The 24,015-nt window shown below is 48.2% G+C and overlaps 10 protein-coding genes across 10 annotated transcripts; 4 read left to right on the top strand and 6 right to left on the bottom strand.

The window, feature by feature from the left end:
* Positions 1-977: 977 nt before the first annotated feature.
* On the top strand, positions 978-2,323 carry PHATRDRAFT_47754 (predicted protein; the record flags this gene model as incomplete). Its single annotated transcript, XM_002182088.1, has 2 exons — positions 978-1,652; positions 1,775-2,323. The coding sequence occupies 2 exons, from the start codon at positions 978-980 to the stop codon at positions 2,321-2,323; spliced, it is 1,224 nt and encodes a 407-aa protein (XP_002182124.1).
* Positions 2,324-3,841: 1,518 nt separating this feature from the next.
* Positions 3,842-6,624, bottom strand: PHATRDRAFT_47753 (predicted protein; the record flags this gene model as incomplete). The annotated part of the gene is made up of 3 exons (XM_002181930.1): positions 3,842-4,017; positions 4,180-4,420; positions 4,939-6,624. 3 exons carry the CDS (start codon positions 6,622-6,624, stop codon positions 3,842-3,844), a joined length of 2,103 nt encoding a protein of 700 aa, XP_002181966.1.
* Positions 6,625-7,332: 708 nt separating this feature from the next.
* PHATRDRAFT_47752 (predicted protein) lies at positions 7,333-9,384 on the top strand (the record flags this gene model as incomplete). Its single annotated transcript, XM_002182087.1, has 1 exon — positions 7,333-9,384. The coding sequence occupies one exon, from the start codon at positions 7,333-7,335 to the stop codon at positions 9,382-9,384; it is 2,052 nt and encodes a 683-aa protein (XP_002182123.1).
* A 611-nt stretch (positions 9,385-9,995) lies between these two features.
* On the bottom strand, positions 9,996-12,278 carry PHATRDRAFT_47751 (predicted protein; the record flags this gene model as incomplete). Its single annotated transcript, XM_002181929.1, has 1 exon — positions 9,996-12,278. One exon carries the CDS (start codon positions 12,276-12,278, stop codon positions 9,996-9,998), a length of 2,283 nt encoding a protein of 760 aa, XP_002181965.1.
* Positions 12,279-12,872: 594 nt separating this feature from the next.
* On the bottom strand, positions 12,873-15,181 carry PHATRDRAFT_47750 (predicted protein; the record flags this gene model as incomplete). The annotated part of the gene is made up of 3 exons (XM_002181928.1): positions 12,873-13,101; positions 13,206-13,255; positions 13,328-15,181. 3 exons carry the CDS (start codon positions 15,179-15,181, stop codon positions 12,873-12,875), a joined length of 2,133 nt encoding a protein of 710 aa, XP_002181964.1.
* A 478-nt stretch (positions 15,182-15,659) lies between these two features.
* On the bottom strand, positions 15,660-17,921 carry PHATRDRAFT_38038 (predicted protein; the record flags this gene model as incomplete). Its single annotated transcript, XM_002181927.1, has 1 exon — positions 15,660-17,921. The coding sequence occupies one exon, from the start codon at positions 17,919-17,921 to the stop codon at positions 15,660-15,662; it is 2,262 nt and encodes a 753-aa protein (XP_002181963.1).
* A 729-nt stretch (positions 17,922-18,650) lies between these two features.
* Positions 18,651-19,073, top strand: PHATRDRAFT_14373 (predicted protein; the record flags this gene model as incomplete). The annotated part of the gene is made up of 1 exon (XM_002182086.1): positions 18,651-19,073. One exon carries the CDS (start codon positions 18,651-18,653, stop codon positions 19,071-19,073), a length of 423 nt encoding a protein of 140 aa, XP_002182122.1.
* Positions 19,074-19,146: 73 nt separating this feature from the next.
* Positions 19,147-20,314, bottom strand: PHATRDRAFT_47749 (predicted protein; the record flags this gene model as incomplete). Its single annotated transcript, XM_002181926.1, has 2 exons — positions 19,147-19,675; positions 19,840-20,314. 2 exons carry the CDS (start codon positions 20,312-20,314, stop codon positions 19,167-19,169), a joined length of 984 nt encoding a protein of 327 aa, XP_002181962.1. The 3' UTR covers positions 19,147-19,166.
* A 368-nt stretch (positions 20,315-20,682) lies between these two features.
* Positions 20,683-21,738, bottom strand: PHATRDRAFT_47748 (predicted protein). The gene has a single exon (XM_002181925.1). The coding sequence runs from the start codon at positions 21,551-21,553 to the stop codon at positions 20,951-20,953; it is 603 nt and encodes a 200-aa protein (XP_002181961.1). The 5' UTR covers positions 21,554-21,738; the 3' UTR covers positions 20,683-20,950.
* A 608-nt stretch (positions 21,739-22,346) lies between these two features.
* PHATRDRAFT_47747 (predicted protein) lies at positions 22,347-23,326 on the top strand. Its single transcript, XM_002182085.1, has one exon. It carries the CDS (start codon positions 22,456-22,458, stop codon positions 23,227-23,229), a length of 774 nt encoding a protein of 257 aa, XP_002182121.1. The 5' UTR covers positions 22,347-22,455; the 3' UTR covers positions 23,230-23,326.
* The last annotated feature ends 689 nt before the right edge of the window (positions 23,327-24,015 follow it).

Genomic DNA, 24,015 nt, shown 5'->3' with positions numbered 1-24,015 from the left:
ATTTGGGAAGGGATCTTTTTGTATTGTCCAAGCAAATCCTGTAAACTTGGCGTTGCATGCGCTGTAGAGCTTACAGGTACTAGCCACTTCCTGATTGCCTTGGCGTGAATGGCCTCAACACTTTCCTTACGCAGCATCCTTGGACTTGACGTTGCGAGAATAACATTGACAATCCAACTATCTCTCGTAGTATTTGCGCTCCGACCAGAGCCGGAAGTGACTCGGGAAATCTCTTTGTTCAAACGAGCCCAGCTCGTAGAGCACCGCGGATTCCCTGCCGACAAATGATCACATGTATTCCATCCCGATTATCCAGTGCTCATTTCGTATCAACTTGGTAGTTTGTAGATGGAATCATCGGAGCATCGTATAATAACCAACCAAGGCAGAGGTAGGTAAGTAAAGTAGACGCTACTATTATCGTGTTACTGTTAGACAGAAATTACAAGACAAATTGTTTTCGTCAAACCGTCAAATTCCGCACAGACTGACGAACACATCCACCACCGACGTAATCAAAAACCTGACAGAATCTGACCAGGTCTGTGACGCAGTTTCCTCAGAATAAAGTCTGATGACGATAGCATCAATTGACACTAATGTAAGAAACAAACTAGTGACGTAGATGGACATGTCCGTATAATCGTCCTGTCGCACACCGCCGTAATGAGAAACAGTTATAGTTAACGCAATCATTCGATTTTCGACGAAACGCAACCGAGACATCCAAAAAGTGCCCTTTCTTCTCTCCAAGGATCGGCACTTTTTGGGGTGTCGGATCTCGCATATTGCATATCTGGCAGGCCAGCGGACCCAACCTGTTGACTCTCTTTGGACGCCAGCTCGGCATCTCTGTACTGCCTTTCGTTTGATTCAATCCTAGGGCACAGCCGCCGTCTAGCGTAACAAAGCGATTCAACTAGAGTTGATTGAGAAATCCTGTGGACCAAGCCTGTGAAGTGATTCCGACCACCACCATGTATGCTGTTTTGTACGGAGCGACCGACAACAACAACAACAACAACAACGGCACCAACAAAACAGGAAGTGATGGTTCGGGAAGTGATAAAGATGGGCGCCCCGTTTTCCCGTTTACAAGTCTCGGCAACGGCAAAGGGGATAACGGAACCAATATTTCCATCCGGGGTCTTACCCTGCTGTTGACCTTCTTGACGGTTGGAGTGCTGTTTTGCGTCTTGTTGCCTTTTGTCATCCCGAGACTGCGTCGGATTTGGAGGCAACGCCTAGAAACGAACAACGAGGAGGATCATAGATCGAGCGTGGACGAACAGGGCAGGATTCAGTTAAGGTATAGTGCCATTGAATCATGGTTGGTGAGCAAACAGGTCTTGGCGCACGATGACTTGTGTCGCAGAGTTCTGCAGCACAATGGCAAGGAATGTTGGGAACCAGACACATCGGCACACGGCAAAAACCGCTCGAAAGAACGTACCATGACTGTAGAGACGTTGATGTCGGCGGACGACGACAGCAACGACGAAAACCACGGGGAGATTTGGAGTGAATGTGACAATGAAAATGAAGGCCTCGAATGTCCTGTTTGTATGGATTCCATACAAGTGGGAGCCATTGTATCGTGGTCAGCCAATCCCAAATGCAGGCACTATTTTCACCACGCGTGTATCAAGGAGGTAAGCTTCATGCTGTGCCGTACTGATTGCAACAACAGTTGCGATGGCAGGTCCCAGCCTTAAAATATTTCCTTATTTCCCCTCAAAACATTTTCCTGCTCATTTCTGCGCTTTCTCTTCAGTGGCTCCTCAAACACTCCGATTGCCCCTTTTGCCGTGAATGCTTTTTACCGACCGATCAAATGCCTAGCAAACTATCCATGAAACACATTTCGGAGCTCATTGTAGCACAACAGCACCGATCAGCACACTGCTTCTTTTGTCTCGAACACGGTGTTGTTGCATTGCCTAACAAATTAGAAGCCTGTTTTGCTGTAGACTCCGACGGCACCAAGGCGCTATGGCAACGAGCGTCTGCCGTACCGAGCCGCCAGGCGCTCGTAACGTTACGAAAAGTTAATCACGAACAAGATTATTTGAATCGCACTGGCTCGAGTCAAGAAGACGAAGATGATCTCGGCAATGATTCCGTAGGTTTTGCACAAGACAGTGAATTTAACGCAACAGCTTTGAACAGCAACGAGGATACAAGCAATGCTTTAAGTGCTGATGCCAGTAGTGAGGAGGTGGACATTGTTCCACAAGCAGGAAGTAGCGTAACGGTTGCCTTCGGTGGAGCCGACGGTACGGTTGTGGATGCGGATGACGGCGGATTCAGACGCGAAAAGTGAGTCTCCATTCATTGTCTGCTGCTGTGAAGGCGTCGATGGAGAAGTCAGATCCGATGACGACCCGTAGTATAGCTCAAAACGGTTTCGCTACTCCTGATATTTTCAGATTGACTGTGAGAAAGCCGATCAGATGCTCTTCCCAGAGAATGGAATCGCTGAGATGTCATTTTACAGCACTAGTATCATTATCAACCCGTATCATCCTGATTATACAACTGTATAAAAAACTTTTTCTATCCATAGTAGGATAACCCGTAAGGGTAAAAGCTATACAGGTCCTCTGGTCCTTTATGTTTCACGTCTACCCACATCTTCTGTTTGGGTGACAAGGTTTAATTTCAACGTTGTGTATTACTCTGCTGATATCAGGTCGTAGTTTTCAAAGTACATATTCCGAAAATGGGTGACTGTGAATACTTTTACTTGTGTCCCGAGGAACAGACAGCCAAATGAGTGACCTTGAGTCGTTGCAGTAGGTCGGAATAGGAAACGAGACTGTTACGTAATTTGACAAAGATACCCGTGGGGGACAGGACAGCCAACGAGATAAACATACTTGTAGCTCCTGGCCCGGCCGTTTGAATTTTTCCACGTCACTGTTTAAATTGTGTCGAAGACTCCAAGATGATCTGTAATGCATGTCCCGTAAATGTACACGTAAACCTTTTCATACGAAAGATCACTGATTTTTCTTATCTATATTATCGACGACACGGTTTTGCGTATAGATGAGTTCATACCAACGAGGCTGTGCTGACACAGGCGCGGAGCCCTTACTGACAGTAATTGGCTGCCTTACGTGTGAATGGCATCCAACGCTTTTTGATTGTAGAGCGATTCAGTCGCCAGGATTTTTAGGGTGAACAAGACCCTCGTCAGTGAAGTGAGTCTTTTTCTCGTCAACGATAGCTACCCGTTAGATGGCTGCCCACTGTCAGCTCACTTGGCAACGAGAACAAAAGGCTTGCGCCGCCGATTCCGATTTTTAAAATTGAAATCCTGATGAAAGTCTTTTCTTGCTCTCTGTTCAGTCGCATCATTACATCGCCTTCGACTACGCGTATTCAAGCAATTTCGATTTCGTGTTGGACGGGCGCTCTTGGTTGCTGCTATCGTATCCGAGACCGTAGCATTCGCGACGACAACTCTGCCGCTGAACGATGAGTAACAAAGGCAAGAACCCGAGGTAAATCTCTCTCAAATCCGCAGTGGCGACGTCGACGATCCTCTACACGCCGGCTTTTGCTACATGTGGAAATGATTTCTGAAAGGACTAGAATGGCTGAGACGCGGACGAACACTGGGTACGCAAGGTACGCCGCAGTTTGGACTGAAGAAACCATTCTCAACCCATAAGATGAACCGTCGCGTGAGAAGATTCATCACGAACATATGTCTTCCACATGCAGATTCCGAAGCAGTGTGCGGACGAAAAGATCTTTCGTTGCGTTGTGCTTCCACGACTAGAATTTGATTGGTGAGAAATCGCAGGAAGCAGCGGTTTTTGTTCCAATACGGTCAGGGAAGCGAGGGTACATGATGTTGCAAATATAATGTTGCTTTGTTGACTCGTTCCGTCACCGACGCAAATCCTGGCCGGGTGCCGCCGTACAAACTCATATATTTGAGTTCTTCCTCAATGATCGCAAAAGCTTCAGAATTTTTCTCCAGCGGTAGATAGACATGGTAAAATACTGTTTAAGGACCAGAGGAGGTGCATGTGAACCTTTTCAAAGGTGACGTCGGTTTCGACGGCAGATTCTTCTCCAGGAGGCCTTGACCGTCTTTCAACAAGGCTAATGAGCAAGAAGTCCTGGTGAGCCATACAATGGTTTTCCTCCAAAGCGCGTACATACCTGCCGAAACGCTAGAATTCACTCCGCTGTGCGTTATTGACAGAGTTCCTGCCGCCGTGTACATCCTCCTGTGAACAGGAGTCGATGGACTGTTCGTGGAAGATCTAGCGTTGAAGACGGTGCTCCCGTCGGAGGCGCTAGCCGTTCCCCGGTCGACCGGCGTCGCTTGGAAACTATTTTTAGACCTGGTGATACTGACACTGTAGTGGGCAATCCCGATTCGAAAGTGTACGAGAACCAACTGTACATAAGAATCGGTTGGTTCTCGACTACAAGGAAAATTGCCTTGACTACAGTAGAAGAAATCAAATGTTACCGAAGGAAGTTTCCATTGAAGCAACCTTGTGAGCGAAAGCGCCACAAAGCAACAAGCGCTTGGCAGAGCGCAGGATGCTTATGGAGACGATGATTCTCGCTGACGATGAATTTAAGGAACGTTTGTTACATTTGTTTTCTAGTAGATATATGACGTTGTAGGACAGCCAGCCAAACCCAAACGCGAATATCATTTAAATGACGCTCGTCGATAAGCGCCTTGCCATACTACATCGTACTGATTGGCTCAAGAAGTAATAGGGCGGACGCAGTCTTTAGCTTTGCCCGAAAAAAAAAAGAACCTGCTTACTTCAAGCAACAAAAAATATCCTGAATGACATGCTTCTAAAAAAGATTCAAACTGACACGACCCGATCAAACTTGGTTAGTCAGCCAAAACTAAGGAAAAAGACTGATCTGTTGTTATGCTTGTATCTTTTATACCGCTTCTAGCATTATGGCTTCCTCTTCATCGTCTTCGGTGCCTTCGCTTGCCGACGTTGCCAAATCCCGCCAGGAAACGGACGGCCTAACCCATTGGTTCCTCCCTGTACTCGTGGCAGAGTTCCTTCGTAAGGCCGAGCACGTTGTTCCGGAAAATACGCGTCGAAAGGGCATACGTGAAGGTCTGAAGGAACCGCCCTGGACAATTGCGCCATCGTCCTGAGCAAGCATTGACTGTGCAAGCGCGCTATCCCAAAAAATGGCCTGGGAGAAATCGCTTCGTACGTCCACATTGTAATCGCTCTCATCGGGGTCCGCTTCCCGATTTTGCCCGCCTTCTAGAACCGAGGTCGTTGATCGAGCCTTGGAAGAAACTCGTCGAAATGGAACACCAACTGGAGGTGGCGGAAGTAATGGTGGTATCAGCGCGTCCTGATCACTTCCCGTTTCATCCTCATCTTCCGAAACGCTACGTGTTCTCCATTGTAACGACGGCGCAGGCCTTCGGCGAGCTGGCGAATCGGGACCGGCCGAAACGACTCGACGAAGTTGGATTGTTGACGACCAGTGATGTGGATTGTCGCTGCTCGTCGCTAGTTTTTGGTGAAATTGTGAATCAGCCGATATGCAACCACTACCGGAAAACCGTCCGGGGTACTTCTTATTGGTATACCTGTCCGGAATCCTTCCATCACCCATCGAAAAGACCCGACGAAGGCGCGATGGTTGATGTAAATCAAGATCATTTTCCATTCTACAAAATCCAATCGTCTGGCCCACGAGGGAAGAACTGGCGCGTCGCACCCTCGAAATCAGTCCGTGTACAATGACAAAAACAGATTTAGTACCGGTTGTATGATGACTGTATTGAGAAGATTGACTGCGATCATCATCCGCTGCGCCTTGAACGACAGCCCCTCCTTCTGCCAGCGCGTCGTCCGATGTGTCTTCTGGTGGTTCCGGTAGTATCATCGCCCGACACGCCGGACAATCGTCGTGCTTGGGGTTCTGCAACCACGGAGCGATACATTCCTGATGAAAGACGTGCCGACACCGGATGTCGTCACCCCGCTTCTCTTCTGTGATCCTCGGTGCCAAGGAGCCCGCGAACTTACCCCACGCCACAAAGTCTCCCACCCGGAAAACATCGAGACAAATAACACACGTAGACACTTCCTCCGTTTCTTCCAAAGAGTGATAGCTGATTTTGGAACCTTGTTTGTCCAGGTCTATAGCTTCGTCTGGCTCCCCCAATATCAGCTGTCCGGTTACCTCGTCCGAGGCGACGATTCGTTTAACAATCAAGGCTGCGTCAATAGCCTCAGCCCGCTGTTTCGGATCCTTTAAACGGGTTTCGCGACGCTGGTGGCGCAGACGTTCGAGGGCTTGCGCCCGGTAGATTTCCCCTCGGTGGTATTCCGCACCAGGTATCCGAGGTTTTGAAAAATAACACATTAGGAGCAATAGAATGGATCCACCGAAGAGCGCTTGCACTGTTTGCATAGTGTCCGCAGAGTTTCCCGAACTATTGTTGGAAGATCCTGGATTCGTCGTGTTGCTCGAGGATACGATGGTACTAGCAGTCGAGTTCCAGCTTGCTACCGAATTTGTCTCCAATACGCGCGGCTGCGATGCACGCAGCATCCGTTGCGTTGGAGATGGTGGGATGTTGTTCGAAAAGCTCATGGCAACGTGCCCAAAGGGCTGTATGATCGAAAGTGGATGAAGTAAGAATACTGACAATGTGAGCGTACAATTTGTCTGCGGTGGGATGTTTCTAAAATACAGTCTCAGTCGCTCGACTCTATTGTACAGAATGTTCGGGTGCTCGCTGATCCCCCCTACGTTTTACTATTGGTTTCGTGTTGCTCTGGCATGGAAGGGTGTAGAAGTGTTTTGTCTCCCGGGCAGTTTCGATGTCGGTTTTCTTTGCGGAACATCAAAATCGCGAAATATTTTCAATCGTCTCACGGCATCCAAGCCTACCTAGAAAGAATCCCTCACGACATCGCGCCTACGGAGAATTCCATTCGCCAGATTGGAATCGTACTAACCGTCGTTTGAGAATTCGAGCTATGCCCCGTTTCAAGTTTGGCGTGTCCATCTGTTGACGTTTAACCCGTGAAATCCGGGGCAATGTTGGCAAAGCATACGTTGGGGCGCGTTGAGATTTCCCAACGGCGAAGTAGTACAAGCACCGAATAGTGTGGCCAGACCAATCGAATCGGTCGACGGACAGGTCCAAAAGACATGGGTAGTAGTATTCCATGCGTTAATTTTCGGGCCAAAACCAACGTTAGAAAAAAGGCCCTGAACACTAGCTCTATGGGTCATCGAAACAGTTACAAAAGACTATTTTTCTTTCTAGAGATCTCTCGCTGGTATGGTCACGGAATGTGTCGGGGGAGACTTTCCGCACACATACAAGCACACAAGCTCCTGCCGTTCGGAACAAAGCCCACTGCTGCGTGTCGTATCATGAATGTGGCCGTAACAAACGCTCCCTTAAGGAGTCTTTCTCTCTCGGAGAAAGAGAAGCTGGAGGAAGACGACAAGGATAGTCTCGATACGCCACGGATCGAACATGAAGAAGATGATGAAGTGCGGTTGGCCATGGAAATGGCGCTGGCAGCAGCCCAAAACCCCAAACTTTCTGCTACCGCAATTCGCAAGCTCGTCGGTGAAACGAACAAACAGGCCGAGATTGTGAATGAGGTCCAGAAGCAAAAGGAACAGCGAAAGAGGGAAGAACGTGAAGAGGCTCGAAAACGTTGGATGGATCACAAGGAGAAAGCGGCGGCCTGGTGGAAGGGAGCTGTCTCGGAGACTGCGACCCAACTCAAAGATGCTGCCGCACATCGAGCCGAAGTCCTTAAAGATCAGGCCGAACGACGTCTTTACGCGGACGACATCAAACGAGACGAGACGATTCTAGCTATGCGCAAGAAGATGCGAGTGTTGAAAAAAACTCTCAAGGCTCACCGATTGCAGGGTAACAGAGTCGAGACCAGGCATGTGTTTAAGCGTCAGCGGATGGAAAGAAAGCTTTTGCAGATGGCCGAAAAGCTCAGTAAAACACAAAGCTTGCTTACGGAAACAAACTTCAATGTTCACGAATATGCCAAAGCTATGTTGCGGGCTTCCAAAAAGTGGCATAAGAAAGGAACGGACGAGGAATTGTCTCTGGAAGCTCAGCTCTGCCGCAATATGCACCAGATGCTAACGATTGAGAAACAAAAGGCCAAGGTGAAAAAAGAAACTCGGGAAGTCAAAAAGTATCTGCAGCGTTGCAAGGGTTGGCTGGACGACAAACGAGCGCTCTGTGAAATGCATATGATGACCTTGGATGCTACGGCGAATTCCATGCTGAGTCTGTACGAAGATGCTTTGCAACGGCAGGACAAATTGATAACTAAACTAAAGGATTCGGCTGAATTCAAGGATACTGATTTATCGGAAGTCGACGTTTCTCATTTTGACCTGCTCCCAAAAATGGCTGGACCCGGTGCGTTCCTCTGTGCCCTGCGTGGTCTCCCCATACGCGATTCACTTCACAAGGCGAAAGAACAAATGCAAAGCACCAAAGCGGCATTCAAGTCTTCTACTGATGTGGCCAAGTCTTCTAAAAGTGTGAAGACAAAACACCTCAATAGTCAACCAGAGCTCTACATCGAGACAAAAGATGATGATGCCTCCATCAGTTCCCGGCTCAGTGACCCAGATGAGCCGGACGGAGTTGCGTTTGGCAAAAAGTCTTTCCAGGACTCGATCTCGGAAGGTGATGAGTTCGATTTTGGAAGCGACGCTCCATGGATGACGACAACGGCTGATCTGGTTGATGTATCGGAAGAGAAAGAAAGATCAGGAAGAGAACAAAAACAACTCATCTCTACACAAAAATTGCCTACCTCGGCTATGGCGAACTTCGCGGTTTCCACACCTGAGACAGAAGAAACAATAGTACATTTTGGAGGCGAAAGAACGACTAATAGCAAGGGGCAGGAAGAGTCGATCAACTCTGGGGATGCGATTCAAGAGATATCTTCCGAAACGGCAGTAGAAACACAGGCTGGCGCTGCGGATTTCAGCACTGACACTGAACTTCTCCAGCAGGATACTGTCGAGAAAGACGTTGTTAACCATGAAGATACAGCCAATGAAAATCCAGCCGAATATCTTGAAAATCATCTATACTCGAACTCATTAGTCGATTCACTAGATGAAGTTGGCGACACGATAAACAATATCTCCGAAAATCCAATGAGCATATCCGACACGACTTTCCAAAGAGAAACGATGGAAGAAGTGCTTTCTCTAGGGATTTCGAAAGACCCTTCAAGTTTAGAAAATTTCTACGACGAGAGGAAAGTGGCAATACCAGAAGCAGAAGTGGAATACCCAGAAGCTGGGGACGAACCAATCAATAATTCTGACTGCAAACATTGAAGTAAACTAGAGCAGTAACCATTCGTACGAGCAGTTGTCGAACTCAGATTGGCTGGTGTGATGGAAAAGAGAGGTTTTACGTGTAGCTGTAACGATGTCTACTTGTAACCTTAGACTCCAGCTCCCAGTGAGAAGCTGCATCATGCCTAACGCTTATAGTATGCTTCTAGAAGCTCAAATCTCATGTCATCGACTGAAAACCAACAACTCTTATTGAATTGTAAGTTCTGGGTATTTTTCGTCAGTTTGTTTTAGCGCATCTCTCACAGTAAGTGAGGACCTGTATCATGCAATCAGTACGCTTATGCTAGCATGTCTTCAAAGCTCTAGAAGCTTAAAGCGCAAGTCTGCTCTCATCCTTTCCTTCATGCGGTGTGCAGAAATAACAGCGACGTACTACTCTCGTCTAGGCTCCGCAATGGAATTGCCGCTTTTTCAAAATTGTGTCTAAAACGTCTTCAGGGCAAACTGAACTTGCACCACTCTACCATATCTTGGGTGACCCGTGTTTACTTTGTTCCGGTACATTGCCGTAGCATCATGTGAATGCACTGAACCATGTAACCGGTATCAACTCAACAATGGGCAATGCACCGTCCAAGTTGGCGTCTTCAGTGTTCCACCGTGCCAACTTCTTCGTCTGCCGTCGTACTCTTCTGTCTTGCGCGCCATAATTTCAGAGCCCTTTGTTTATTCTTAGCGAGTTGCGCAAGTTTTGCGACAGTCTCTACCTCCACTTTGCAACGATTGGCACTGTTATCGCTCAAAATCCAACGTTGTCCGCTGGTTTGACTAAGAGACCAATTGACTTGTGCCGTCTTGGACGCAAAGTCGTTTGGCGAATCGAGACTGGCGATGTAGGCACAACTTGCCGTCCATATGGCAGGAATAGGGTCAGGCTGGCTACTGGCTGTCTGAAGAGTCTTGAAGTTTCTCCTGCGCTTTGAAACCTTCTTCCGATTGCCAACCGCATCCGCACCCCAAATTGGATTTCGAGACGTCGTCTTTAGTGAGCAAACGTCACAATCCGCTTGTGTGCTTTTCCAACACAAGTTGGTGGCTATTGCCTTGGTTTGCAGTAGCCGTTCTTCGTTTCGAGGGGTGCTTGATCGTTCTGTGCCTCCCAATGTGTGAACGTAGCCAACTCGCAAAGAGCTGTGAATGCGACAAAAATCGTACACTCGGCTCATCGTTTTAATGTCCATCCCGGCATCCAGCTGCTCCATGTTTACGCAATTGAGCCCGTATATTTCCTCACAGGATTCTTTTAACTTTTCCACATCGAGTACACTTGCATCTCCGACGGTATTAAAAAAGACCGTCGCTCCCGGGGATAAATAGCCGATCGCTTCTAGTCGTTCGTATACGACTCGACGAAAGACGGCCTTGTGAACATTCTTTACAGGTATCTGAATGTGATAAAAGAAGGTTCGTACTGGTTCGCCTCTCTTATCGGTCGTGGCGATTTGAAACGGATGAACCCTCGAAGGTTCATCCGGTGGGTGCAGATAGGTGTCGTGTGTCAAATACGTCAGCAACCCTTGCGTCCCCAGTGTTTGCGCTCGTTTTAGCCACTCTAGGCCGTCCGGAAACCACTTCCACACGTATGAAGAATCCGGCGGTACCGCATCGTACCAGGTGATCCATTTCCACAGTGCTCCCGGTAACAAGAAGAACTCTCGATGACGCCAATCGGGGTCGGCCACCAGCCGGTACTTCTTCTTAATCCCCTGCAAGAACAACCAGTCTTCGTTGATTCCGTGACGCGGTGCTAACGACCACTTAAATGGTGGTGCGCCGAACTTTTTCCGTAGTCGCGGATGTACCCATTTCATTAGTTGAGGTCGAGGAGCCAAGTCGCAAGGCACAAGCGACGGATGACTCCCTACCCAGTGCTCATCAGCGAATCGTTCGCGTCCCAAGTACCCTCCCTCCTCCAAATACGGCGACAACAAGTTCATGGTGAAACGTCCTTCTCTCATGAGAGCCACGGCTTTGTCAGCCGTCGAATCGGATTGTTTCTTGAAGACTTGTGGAGGCATGAGCTTTCGAATATAGCTGCACTTGGCGGTCCAAACATTACCCGGAAAAAACGGTGTCCATATGGGATAAAACATGAAACCGCAGACGTTGCATTGTGGATTATCGGTTGACGAGAGGTGCGGTGGCGCTATATCCGGGGTATCTCGGTCTGGTAGACCTTGAAACTCCAAGCACTCTTCCCCCATGGCTGCACTGGTCATGAAACGTCTCCACCGATCGTTCATTTCACTGGGATGGTAGGTCCCCTTGGAGTGCAAGTAGATAACGACCGGATCGTGTGACGGAGTGTCGTCCATCTCGGCGTTTCGGCAAAACTGGTGAACGCGCGACAAGGTAACGTCTTCGAAATTGCCGTCGGCGTAGTGTTGCATGTGTACGCAGTGTAGATTGGTGTGTGCGGCACAGTACTGCCGCACCATTTCTGCTCCAATCGGATCGCCAATCGTATTGACGTGTACCGTAACCGGAGCGAATCCTGGCCGGGTAGCGCCGTACGAGCTACTCATCTGTTCCAGTTGCTCCTCCACAATGGTCAACGCGTGCGTCGCGTTACGGAGCGGTAAGTAGACGTTGTAAAAGACGGACCAAGGCGTTGCGGGACGCGCCAGAGTGGATGCCAAAGTGGATACAGACGAGGAGGACAACCCCGACAGCGAAGGCAAACTAAGCTCCACATCGCCCCATCGATCACCGACCAACACCGATGACCAGTAAATACCGTTCACGATGCAGCTGACGAGAACGAGTCCCAACAAACACAATTGTCGCGACTTTGACGCCATCAAAGACATACTAGCATTTCGATCGACGACAGTTTGTCGCTTGCTCCCATCCAGACGCGGTGCCGTCATGGTGATGGCGCTCTGTATCTCCCGAAAAGGCGACTTGGTTCATCGATATATACGAAACCGCAGAGTTTCGAAACTTGGAACCTCTCAACTCCGTCGGACGGAGTCGATACAAGCGAAATGGGTGTTTTCCTGCTCAACTGCAGGCGTTTCGTACCCTCGCGTGCGTTTCGGTAGGCAAAAGGGGCACGAAAGAAATCGATTTGAGAAATCTGAGAGGTTTTTCTCGATTCGAACTCGAGTACCAGACCAGGGTTCGAAAGTCGCGATTAATATGATTTGCGAACAGTGAATTCGAACAAAATCAGCTCCCCCTAACAAACAGTCTTATCTCTGTCCTATGATAATTTGGTTGGCGTTGAAGTTGGCTCACGCTCATTCACGACTCGTTTGAAACTCCTCACGATGATCGATTACCCCAAGAAGACACAAGCTACGTCAATCAGGGATACCAATGCCGCCTTCTATTAGCCACAGGTAGTAGACATCAAAAACTGTGCATGACAAAAGCACCACCTATTCTAGAATCAGCCTCCGCCTCAACAGACTACTCCGTCTTTCGTTAACAAAGACTCATTGTATCGGTCTGTCTCACTCTCAATAGCGCACGCCACCTTTGTCCAAAGTCTCATCCTCCGATTGGGTCCGCGCCCTGGCCGAGGTGGATACCGGTGGGGACGACGCGGCTTGTTCGATCGGATGCTTGAAGCTTTGCGGATCGGACAAGTGTAGATCGGATCCCCACCGCGTATTCAACATCAGGTTGTGTGCGCTGCTTGGAACGGGGTCCCCATATTCCAACGCTTCGATGCGACCACCGCGTTGACTACGTGAGAAAGGAACAAGCCACAATTGGAAACAAAGGGTCAGCACAAATGGTCACGCATTTCCGCAGTTTGTTAGACTTTCTCTCTTCGGAATTCTACTTACTCGCGCTTGTGGAGCTTTTGTATCCGGCCTTCTACTTGTTGGTAGTACGCCTGGATGTGTGGTTGCACATACGGTTGTACATACGTGACCAACAATCCAGCTATCGCAAACCCGAAACTCACTACCCAGATACCACTCAATTGTGTTATACCCAAGGCCTCACCTTCTTCGCCTTCTCCAGTCGGGCATTGAGATTGCGGTTTCCCGGTCAAGACTTGACGATCAAAAACTCCTTCGTTTTTTAGCTTGAGAAAGAAAGAAACTAGGGACGGTGCCACCAGTTCAAAAATGGGAAAACCAGTCTGCACATGCTGTACGGGGGAGCCAACAATGACTTTATTGCAGTAATCTCCCTGTGACTGATACACTTCCAGGTCTTCTTCCGGTGCGAGCCCAGCGTGACAGTACCGAGGATCACTGTGGGCCTTAATGGGATCAATGAACTCGAAAACTCTTCGTCGACTATTGCAACCCGCACAAGTGAATCCGGGCTCACCATCTCCGCCCAACTCGGGCGGATCTACCGCAAAAATGTTGGGACTGACTTGTGGGTACGCTTTCACGACGCTTTCCATATTCTTGCGCTCACTGCAAAGGCGAAAACCAGCTCGAATGGCGTCGTCTAGACTGGCGATATTCGCGTTTCGGCTTTCCGAAGACAAAATGGCCGCCAGGTTGGCTGTAAAGACGGCAATGATTGTCAGAATGAAGAATGAAATGCCCAACAGGTTGAGCATCGCGCCAATCGAAATGACCGTTTGCTCGTAGGACGACTGCATGACGGCCAAGAAATTAATGTAGATGGATTTGACAATATGCTGCACGAAGGGTACCGGGAGTTTGCGAAACTCGTGCTCGCCATTACTCCGGGTAATGACGACCATTTCTTCCCTTGGATAGGCCGACCCCGATTTCCCAAATTCGTGAAAGATCATGAGACAGCCCAGGACCGGTATGACGAAAAAGACGATAAACATCCATGTTCCAAAGGTAAAGGGTCGAAAGATGGTCGAGACGGAGGCCTTGAACGCACCCCAGGAATCGTTGACGTTGTAGGAAGCTACGAGGTAGATTCCTGAAGAGCCTAGCAGCAACCAATCCGTCGTGGACGCCCGAACGTCCGTAATGGTGTACTGCGCCACACAAAGATCCAAAAAACCCAACGAGGTAGCGTAGACGCAGTAATCAAAATCACTGGGGCTCCCAAAAAAGTCCGAGGACCGTGCTTGCAGCTCCAGTGGCGGAAGGGTGAGATTCACGTAAAAGTTTCCCCGCACGGCGGCTTCCTTGACGAATTCCAGCGTTGGACCGGACCATTTGGACAGGGGACCCTTAAATTGCTGCCCATCCGACGAGTAGGCCCCCAACCAGCCACCCGTGTTGGAGTTGAGCCCAATCTTCAGCACTTGTCCCTCCAGTCCGGCGAAGCGGTAGTTTTTGGTGAAGGAGTCGGCGTCCCCGCAGGTGGCGTAGGAGTAGAAGCGATCCGAACGTGGCAAGCGGGCAGATCGGCGGTACAACAAGCCACAATGGTTGGGATCGACAAAGCACCAGGATCGCTGACACCAGGACAAGTCGCAACGAAAAGGCGTGGGGACTACGTCTTGGAGTCTCGCGCAATCCGATGTCGTACACTGCGGCGTACGCGCATCGTGAGTTCGACAACCAATTCCGTAGGTTGCCCAATCAACGGTACCGTTGCCGATGTTCCGCAAAACACTGGGTGTGAGATCGACAGCATTAATGGGAGTAAGCTTCGTGTCGTCGAGTTGCAGACAGGGGCAAGACGGGTTGCCAGTCAACGGTAGAGCTGCCGGAGCGGAAGTGAATTGGGCATCGACAAGAATCGCCGAATAAAGACTGCAGAGGCGAATCACGTGATGCACCCTTGCTGAACGAGTGCGGACACGACGAATCCTCGGAACAGGTACCGCTGACCGACGACCTTCCGCGGGAAGATGAGAAAGTGCTGTCATGTTGGTGCGTGATTTGTATGGAGAAAAACGCCTTGAGCTTCGATTGCGTAGGTGATATTTTGTTCCGCAGTCATTACCTTAACAGCAAGGGGCACTGGCACCAGCTCGACACGCCACTCGCACGAGATTTCGAATGTAGATGGATTTCTTCTTTTATTGAAGAAGTCGTGCCAAAGTCAGTCGTTAGAAAAGATCATTTGTCGGAGTTTATTTACTTAACCAGATTTGTCACAGAACGGAAGTGTACAGTCAAGAAATATATAGAGCACTAGTGTCTAGTCTACCGGCCGTTGTCCTAGATATAGGACATCATTTTGTCCTATATATAGGACAAGAAAAGAAGCAAAAACATAGAGTAATCCTGTAGCGGTAGTACAAAATTCTACACAAAAATGGAATTTGACCATGGTGATCAAGAATCACACTTTTACTATTTAAAATAGGACATGCATACATAAAACTTGTACCATATTGTTCGTTAGGCGCCGTGACAGGTAGCCATGTGGTTTGCATAGCACAGCTTCCCCTTGGTGGTATAACAAACCCACGGTTCTCTGGAGTGAGGTGTTTCTTCATCTTTGCACACTGAGCAAACATATGTTGTCTTCTTGGAACACACCAAGCATCGTCCTTGTAGTCTATTGCTGCTAAAACTACCGTCTTTGTTCTTTCTTCTTTTTTTGGTTGGTGTTAGGTGTGCGTACAGGCCACTTCTTGGTTCTCCCGTAGTCCTTGAAAGTGCTGGGCTGTCATTGTCCAAATTTGCCTCCACGAAAACTCTGCGACTTCCAACATTGTCGTATTGGTTATCCACTAGCTCCTCAGCCAAGGCAGTGTAGAAGTCTTTCTGCTTTTCTTCTCTCCCGTTAGCTCTTCCTATTCCTGTACACAGACTGTAGGCCAACCAAGTGTCAACAACAATCATTCCAAATATTGAGAGGTTAACCCTTGTCGACCAATTTGTTGTACCCAACTTTCGTTCAAGCATCAGTGTATCCTGACGACTTTGATTGTGCCTGTCAATCATCCCACATGCAGAATAGTATAATTCCGCTGCTTTGGGCTGTGGAATGATAATTTCCAGCCTCTCTGGATCTGCATCCGGAGATTGGTCAATCTGTCTCCAACGATAGCGTACGTAGGGCTTGCCTGCATCCAGACTGGAAGCACTCGACACAAAATATCGGCGGTCCCTGTCCATCCACACAAAAGCCAACAGAGTGCTATAATTTGTATCAACATCTCGCATCACAAGCCCTCTCCGTTCGCCTCTCTGGTTCAACTCTAAAGTCGAAAGGTATCTCATCGGATATTGTTTTGTTGCTGTTTTTACAACTCCAATAAATCTCAAACCATGTCGCTGCAACTCCATAGCTGTACCGACAGATGAAAAATACGAGTCAGCGCAAACAATCCGATCCGTCCACCACCAAGGAAGGACAAGCTCTTTGAGGATCTTTGTTCCATGCAGCAACTGTTCATTGTAGTCCCCATCATCTTCTGCTGCTGTCTTACCCTTTACAACCTTCAATCGAAGCATGATACCCGAACAGCCGCATGCGGCATTTTGAATCTCACAACCGTTTTCGGGCTTTCGGTCAATAGCCACATAATTGGGGAGTCCATGATTTATCCATTCCCCCCCTTGTCCATACCATCGCGACATTGATTCATCCACACAAATAAGATGAGATGGTTTGAAAGTATTGGCTCGATGATTGTTGTATCTTTCAACAAAATCGTCGACAAGTTGCCACCGAAACGTATGGGAGCTCATACCTTCCGGCCGTTCAGGACACTGGTTGCTCCATCGGATATTTCGCCAAAGATCATCAAAGCGCTGCCGCGACATTCCTGTTTTTCCGAATGCAGGGGCAGGAATGTATTTTGACGGCGCGGTTGTGGACCACAATTGCGATCGACTGCTAAATTCAAATTTTGTCGCAAGAATTAGAATGCCAAAGAATCGAAGCAGCTCTCCTGTTGACATGCAGTGCTTGTTCTGTTGGGCAAGCTGCACATTTGTTAGCTGACACATGGCGCTCAGTTGGTCGGGTGGAAACATGAGTAGAAAATATTGCAGCCGCGAATATTTTCCATCAATGTCAGAGTCTGGACCAAGAAGGTCGCCAATTGGTGTATTGATGCCAAACTGCTTACTTTGGACACTGCCATTTATATCAATCAATGTAGCTTGCTCGTCAGCATACCACTTTGTTTCATGAGCCATTACAAAGGAAGCGTCTTCAACACCCCAAACCTGCGTGGCTACTTGTGCGGTAGGTCCTGCTACCTGTTCCCCCGCAGCTATTCCAATTTCCATCATCGGTTGTGCTGGAAATTCCAATTCTTCATCAGGAGAAGTCTCCTGCAAGACCGCTTCTCCTTCCTCTTGCTCTGGAACGGCCAAATCTGTGTCTGCGTTGTCTACTGCCGGTATTGGTGCTGCGGGACTGGATGGTACTGTCGACTGGTCCGGTTTGAAGAGTTTGACGCTACGGATGTTCAGAGTGTTCCGCTTGACTGATCCTCCACCAATATCAAAGTCAGCAGTAATGAAGGTTGATACACGGTTGTTTGGCGCCTTTCTGGTATTGTTGACCTCCACAACAGTCCCCACAACGACCTTGGTGGTCCTCAAAGCACCGTATCGCCGAGCACACTCACTCAAATGGACAACATGACAGGCCTTCGCTGTCACCTGAGCACCAATCTTTCGGCGGGAATCCCCTTCTGACATAATTTTTAATGAGCTTGGTGTAAGTTGTGTATAAAAGGTTGACTATGAGGGATGCAATGGACACTACATTGACTCGGGAATGGCTCAGTTCGGGTCGAAAAAAAAAGCAAATATATTTTGAGTAACCCTAGCATTGACGACAAATGCTCTTAAAATGTTAAGAAATAGAGCATGCCATGCTCTCCCAAGACATTTCAGAGCATGGGGAACACGATGGTAGCATTTGTTTTAAACAGATCTGATTATAATGTATAGTTCTAGAGGTTTGGAAAATGTCCTTTATTGAGGATGGGTCCTCAATATAGGACAGAAGTAGACTAGACACTAGTGAAAAAAGCTGGTAGGGCATATTTTGTCTTTAGCGCCGCAATCGTATAGAGTCATTCACGGTCAAACGGAAAAAGACAATCTTTTCTCGCAGCGTTCGTCAGCCAGCCGCCACCTCGAGGAAAACCGCTGCTGTACATCTCGGTCACCCGAGCCAATCCAGCGAGGGTCATCTATTCAAATTGAAAATTTCGTACATTCAAATAGTATCCGTTCAATTTTCACACCAGCACAGATACCGGGATGCGCTTTGTTACCCTTTTTGGGAATTCTGGTGTTCCCAATCCTCATCCTTCTCTTTCCATACGAAGAGTCGTCCGCAAGCCCACATACAAAGCACGCTCCTGCTGCGCCAAGAGAACCGCCATCACAGTACATCACACCAATCCTGTCGTGTGCAGTATGTCCGAGGGTATCCATAGAGAATCGTTAGCCCAGATTGCGGCCGTCTTGGGCGGAAGCGGGGTCGGCCTGGGTGCCATGGGAGCACACCAGTTGGCCGGTGTGCTCGCTCAAAAGGGCCTTCAAGACAACTGGCGCACCGCCGTGCTGTACCAGCTCTTCCACGCCTCCGCCATTGTGGGTCTTTCAGCGCTCTGTGCCTCGCACGAAACAGCCCCCGAGCCACGCAAATCGGCGCTTCTCTCCAAATACCGGACTGCTGGACAACTGTGGGGCGTGGGCACGGTACTCTTTTCCGGAAGCGTCTACTGTTTGTGTTTGGGAATCGGTCCTCGGAAAATACTGGGACCGACTACGCCGATCGGGGGTCTGCTCATGATCGGTGGGTGGGCTATGCTTGGACTGGCACCGTACCTTGCCTGATTGTTTACGTTACAACGTCACATATCTGTTTTCTAGTGCACGCAAAACAGCACACGCCTTTAGAGCTTTCTTTCAAAGATACCACTTCTTAATTTAGTGATCCCTTTGTTGCAGTTTGGCCGCGTAGTAGGCTTCTAACTGTCGATGATGCGCACGAACCTTGTCGCCCACCCGTTTCAGTTTCTCATTCAGAACCGCTTCCAGAATGAGTTCCATTACGGGGAAGGCCAAGGCCACGAATACACCAAGCAAGCCTTCCATGACGAGGACAATTACGTAATTCCAAAACTTTCCGCGAAACCAAAGTGCCGTAAGGGCCGAGAATATACCGAGTAACGACAAAACAAGGGGAGTCTTGGGTATCGCACTCATGGAATTGAAGGTGAACATGGCAATAACCAGCACTTCGCCGCTCCAGAACAGCCAGGTCCATGAAGGTGCGGTCGTTGTACCGGCATCCGGCGAATCACTGTCGCCGACCGATACTACGCGACCGTAGAACATGCACAAAAGACCAGTTGCAATCAGCAACGGAGGTAACATATCAAGCAGGGAATGCCCCGGCAACCGGGCTTGTTTCAGAATAGTGAAAGCAATGTATGCTAGAAAAAGTATGGCTGGATACACGGTCCAGCGATACCGGGTAACGAGGATTGATACTCCAGCCAGCATGACTGCCAAAGAATTCCGGAAACGGAAGAGGGATGAAGCGCGTGAGCGATGGTGTCAGTTACCGTCTCTTCGTCTGACGAAAACAAGTACGTACGGGTTCGAACTCCGAGCTGTACGATAGTTGTCAACGCCATACTAGCGATTTCATGAACAATGCCTTGCGCCGTATTCCCATCTTTTTTATCGTCAGGATGATCGTGATGATTGTTGTCGGCATGCTCCTCTTCGTCATCATCCAAATCGATTCCCAAAATATCGTATTGTTGGCGGAGCTTCGGATTGAGAAGAACCTTCTGCGCTCGGTTGAGCATGCGAAACGTATCGGCATCGCCGCCAGGCTTGTCGGGATGGTGTTTTCGACTCAGTCTACGGTATGCTTTCTTTACAGTATCTTCGTCGAGTGTGTCTTCTTTCGCAGAAGACCCCGAAGGACCTTCCATTTCCGACGATCTACCAGAGCTTTCCGCTGCCGGTGAAGGCTTGCAAACGCCTAGGTACTTGTAATACCCGTCCGGAGCGAGAAGCTCCGCCAAAGCGTCGTTCGGTGCATGCAACGAAGCGGCAGGCATGACTATTTCTGATTAACTGAAAATACCTCGACGCACTTCGCTTCTTCCGACGGTATGTGATCTATTGGTCTTTAGTATAAGCAACAATCGAATTACCACCACAGCACTTGAGCTGATCTGCTCAGCATGTGCGACGAGGCCAACCGATGTTGAGGAGCTATGAATGAATGAAACAAAATGCTGCGCCAATAAACAACACGATCTCATTTCCGTTTCGATGTCGACGTACAACACCCAGACCGTTCCAGGCTGCGACGCCAAAACCCGCCACTTTCGTTTCCGTAGTTATTTTGTAATTCGTAAGATGCATCAGAAGTGATTTTCTGATTGTGAGCTTCCAGTTTTCCGCTGTGATTGCGCTTTATGAGCAGTAAGCAATGGGTAATGCAAAACTGAGAAAAACGCTACGTTTGCACGAAATCGAGAAAAGAGGAGCATACTGAACTATATCCTTAAACGGACTGGACTGTCAAGTGCTATTCTATACGTAATCAGACGTGAACAGCAAGTCGAATTCGAGCTGTTGCCTTCTACATGCAGTGGGAAGATAAAAGGACATACGTCGCCTTGCTTGCTGTCGCTTTCGCATGTATCCCAAGTCCAGAGTGAAACTAAGAATTTTCAAGTGCTATCAGCCTACGGTCTTTTCGCGAAGCTTTCCGGGACCTCCTTGCCAAGCTTTTCCGCCTTTTGTTTGATCTCTTCAACAGAACGCTGCAAAGTAGCGGGGCTGGCTTCATTGAGCAAAAAGGGCTCAATCATTTCCAAACTAACGTCAAAGTTGTCGTCCGAGAGATGGCTGATGAGGAGTTCCACATGCTGAAGCTGCATACCACTGCCAGCTGTTTTGTCCAACGAGTCGTCTCCGTGTAGAGAGAACGGTGGGCGAGATGGATCTTGTGCGTAGTTGTCAGGAATCGGAAGACCCATATTGTGTGCTTTATGGTAAATTCGCTTCATGGATTGCTCGTAAAGATCCGTGTTCGCTTCGTTTACCAGAAACGGTTCGATCATTTCCAAGCTTACAACATAGTTGTCTTTGTTCAACTTGTCGATGAGAGTCTGTACATGCTGAAGTTGCATGCCGCTTCCGGCAGTTGTATCTCGCCAAGACGTCCGGCTTTCAGCCATACAAAGTGGAGCAGGCCTACTAATTGTTTTGACTAAGGGGTTCACCGTAAAGCTGCTGACGGGTCCAGCAACAGCGATAAGCAGAACGATTTGGGCAAGGCTCTTCATGGAGTTGTTTTCAAAAGGCTAATCTTTTCTGTTCGAAGCAAAGGGGAAGATTGTGTGGATATCATGTAAATCCAGCGAACTTCTTGCCTACTGTCAAACATAGGAAAACTGATGAGCTACCTTGAATTTTGCTATTAGAATATACAGCGAAGTTCTTCGAACGAAGACGATCATTCCAATCTCAGCAGAATAGTTTCGTATTCTTTTTTTTCATGGATTTCGATGGATGTTTTGATGTTCGCTTTACCTGTAAATTGATTACGTGGGATTTAAAAAAATCACCCTTTAGCTAACTGTAAATGTGAGTTGAAGGTAACAAGATAGGTACTCACAGTCAGCTTTATTATGCTTTTGGGAGAGTTCGCTTCGAAACTCAATGTCTTCTGGTTCAAGTTGTTAATAGAGTGTCTGGAAAGCTCTCGTAAAGTCTCTGACATGATAAAAAGACGGAATCTAGAATGGCTTACGTGGTCAAAGAGTCTTCTAGAAATCGATGAGGACCGGGGATTCCAAACTCCGATTGGGTCAGAGCAATATTGACTATTCTGTCCAATGTCAAACGAATAACGCGCGTCAGCATCTTGATAAATGCATGATTTTTTGATTTTTTCATTGGTTAGATCTATGTCGTCATTCAGAACATAACTGACCTTAACTTCGTCACAAGTTCGTGCAGCTCCATGGTTTCGCGAACCTTCGCGAAAGTGACATCACCCAAATTCACGATTGGGACGGTCTCTGGAATTCCCTTTTACTGTTCGTGCCAACGCGTCATTTCATGGAATGCCAACCAGCACGTTCAAAGCTCCTCGCAAAGTTGAAGAAGCATTCTGCCCCCCGCTTTGTTTACATAACTTTTCCAGCAAAAGAGCTTCATATTCTTTCACTTTTATTCTGCACTCATGCTTACTGCTTCATCTTCGCATACGTTTGCAATCGAGCCGCCTTCTTCCGGTTTGAAGGATGAGAACATCAGCTTTGGATGGGCCGACTTTCCATTGATCGGTGATGGGGACGATCGTACTTCACATTCAGTGCCTATAAGCCCTGCTTCTACCAATTCCACAATTGAATTCACCGAAAGCAGTCCGGAAACGAAAGAAGAAGAATTTTCCGTTCTTTCACCCGCCTTTTTGAAACAAGACTCCGATCTCACATGCCCCACTATGATCGAATCCAGTGATTCCGATTTCGATGAAGACGAAGGTTCGTTATTTTCATCGACCGACGACGCAGAGGGTGCTATTGTTGTGGACAACACTTCAGCAGGCGTACGGTTTTCCTCCGTTTGCGTGCGAGAATACAACCTCACGGTGGGGGATCATCCCTTGACCGACGTTTTTCCATTGGCCCTGGACTGGGATTTTGTTGAAGGCGAAAGTATTCCCATTGATATTTTTGAAGCCAAGGCAAAACAACGCAAATGCTCGTGGACACGACATAAAGCCTCGCGGTTGGCTTTGTATCAGAGAACTTACAGGTTGCAAGTTGTTTCGGGATTGTCATACGCAGACATCCTGGAATTGGAACAGGCTCGGCTCGAACGGCAACGACAGGACTGCGAAAGTGAAAGCCCTTCTTGTACAGCAGACGCTTTCCGAGCGCAACTCCCAAAAAGTCAGTCTCTTACCAATTTGCGCGAATCTTTGGCTCGGGTGGGTTTGGAAATGATATGACAGATGATGGTTCAACCTTTGATGCTCATGTGCCTTGCCATAGCTTTGGAAATTTGAATGCATAGAATATACCACACACATCGCTCAATTTTTATTTAATCAACATTAGGGTTTAAATGATTGTGTACTTACATGTGGAAAAGGTATGTATCTGGTTTGCGAAGTGGGCTTTCTGGCTAAAGTAATTCCACAAATATTCCCCAAATCGCTGGGATTGAAGGAATAATATGGGTCGACAGTTAAATATTACAAAGAGAAAGCACCGAGAAGCGCTTTTTGAAGCCCTCCTTGTTGGATGTGTATTCATTCAAACTTAACGATGGCTCTATACTCTTTGGTCATCAGGCAATTAAAGCAAAGCTTCTCGAGCCCCTATTCTTGGAAACGTCCTATTGAGCGCAGCTTTCTACATTGCACCAAGAATGGCGCCTCGGACAGTCTTTTACAACGCCTATTTTCCCTTAGCAAACCGTTCCTGAATAGCATCAAACTTGACTGAGGAGCAGATAGCCTAGGTGAAAATGCAACGCAGCGGCAAGCTCGGCGTGCGCATCTGTAATGCTCAGGTTTAACGCAATCGGTAATCCTTCGATCTAGGAGATCACTTACCGCAAATGTACAAAACACGTTAGAACATTTTCCGAACAGTATAGGCTGACCTTGATTGGCGTCGACGCAAGTTCTTTCTGCTGCACCGTGAAGAAGGATGACTTGGTAAGGCGAACAGTAAGTGCCGCCGGCGACGTCTAATGTATTTCCTGGCGTCAAAATGTTGATACACAAAGA

The sequence above is a fragment of the Phaeodactylum tricornutum genome, chromosome 14, assembly GCF_000150955.2.
Source record: "Phaeodactylum tricornutum CCAP 1055/1 chromosome 14, whole genome shotgun sequence".
NCBI classification, from domain to species: domain Eukaryota; phylum Bacillariophyta; class Bacillariophyceae; order Surirellales; family Neidiaceae; genus Phaeodactylum; species Phaeodactylum tricornutum.
Note: the sequence above shows the minus strand (reverse complement) of the source record. Positions and strands in the feature narration are given on the sequence as shown.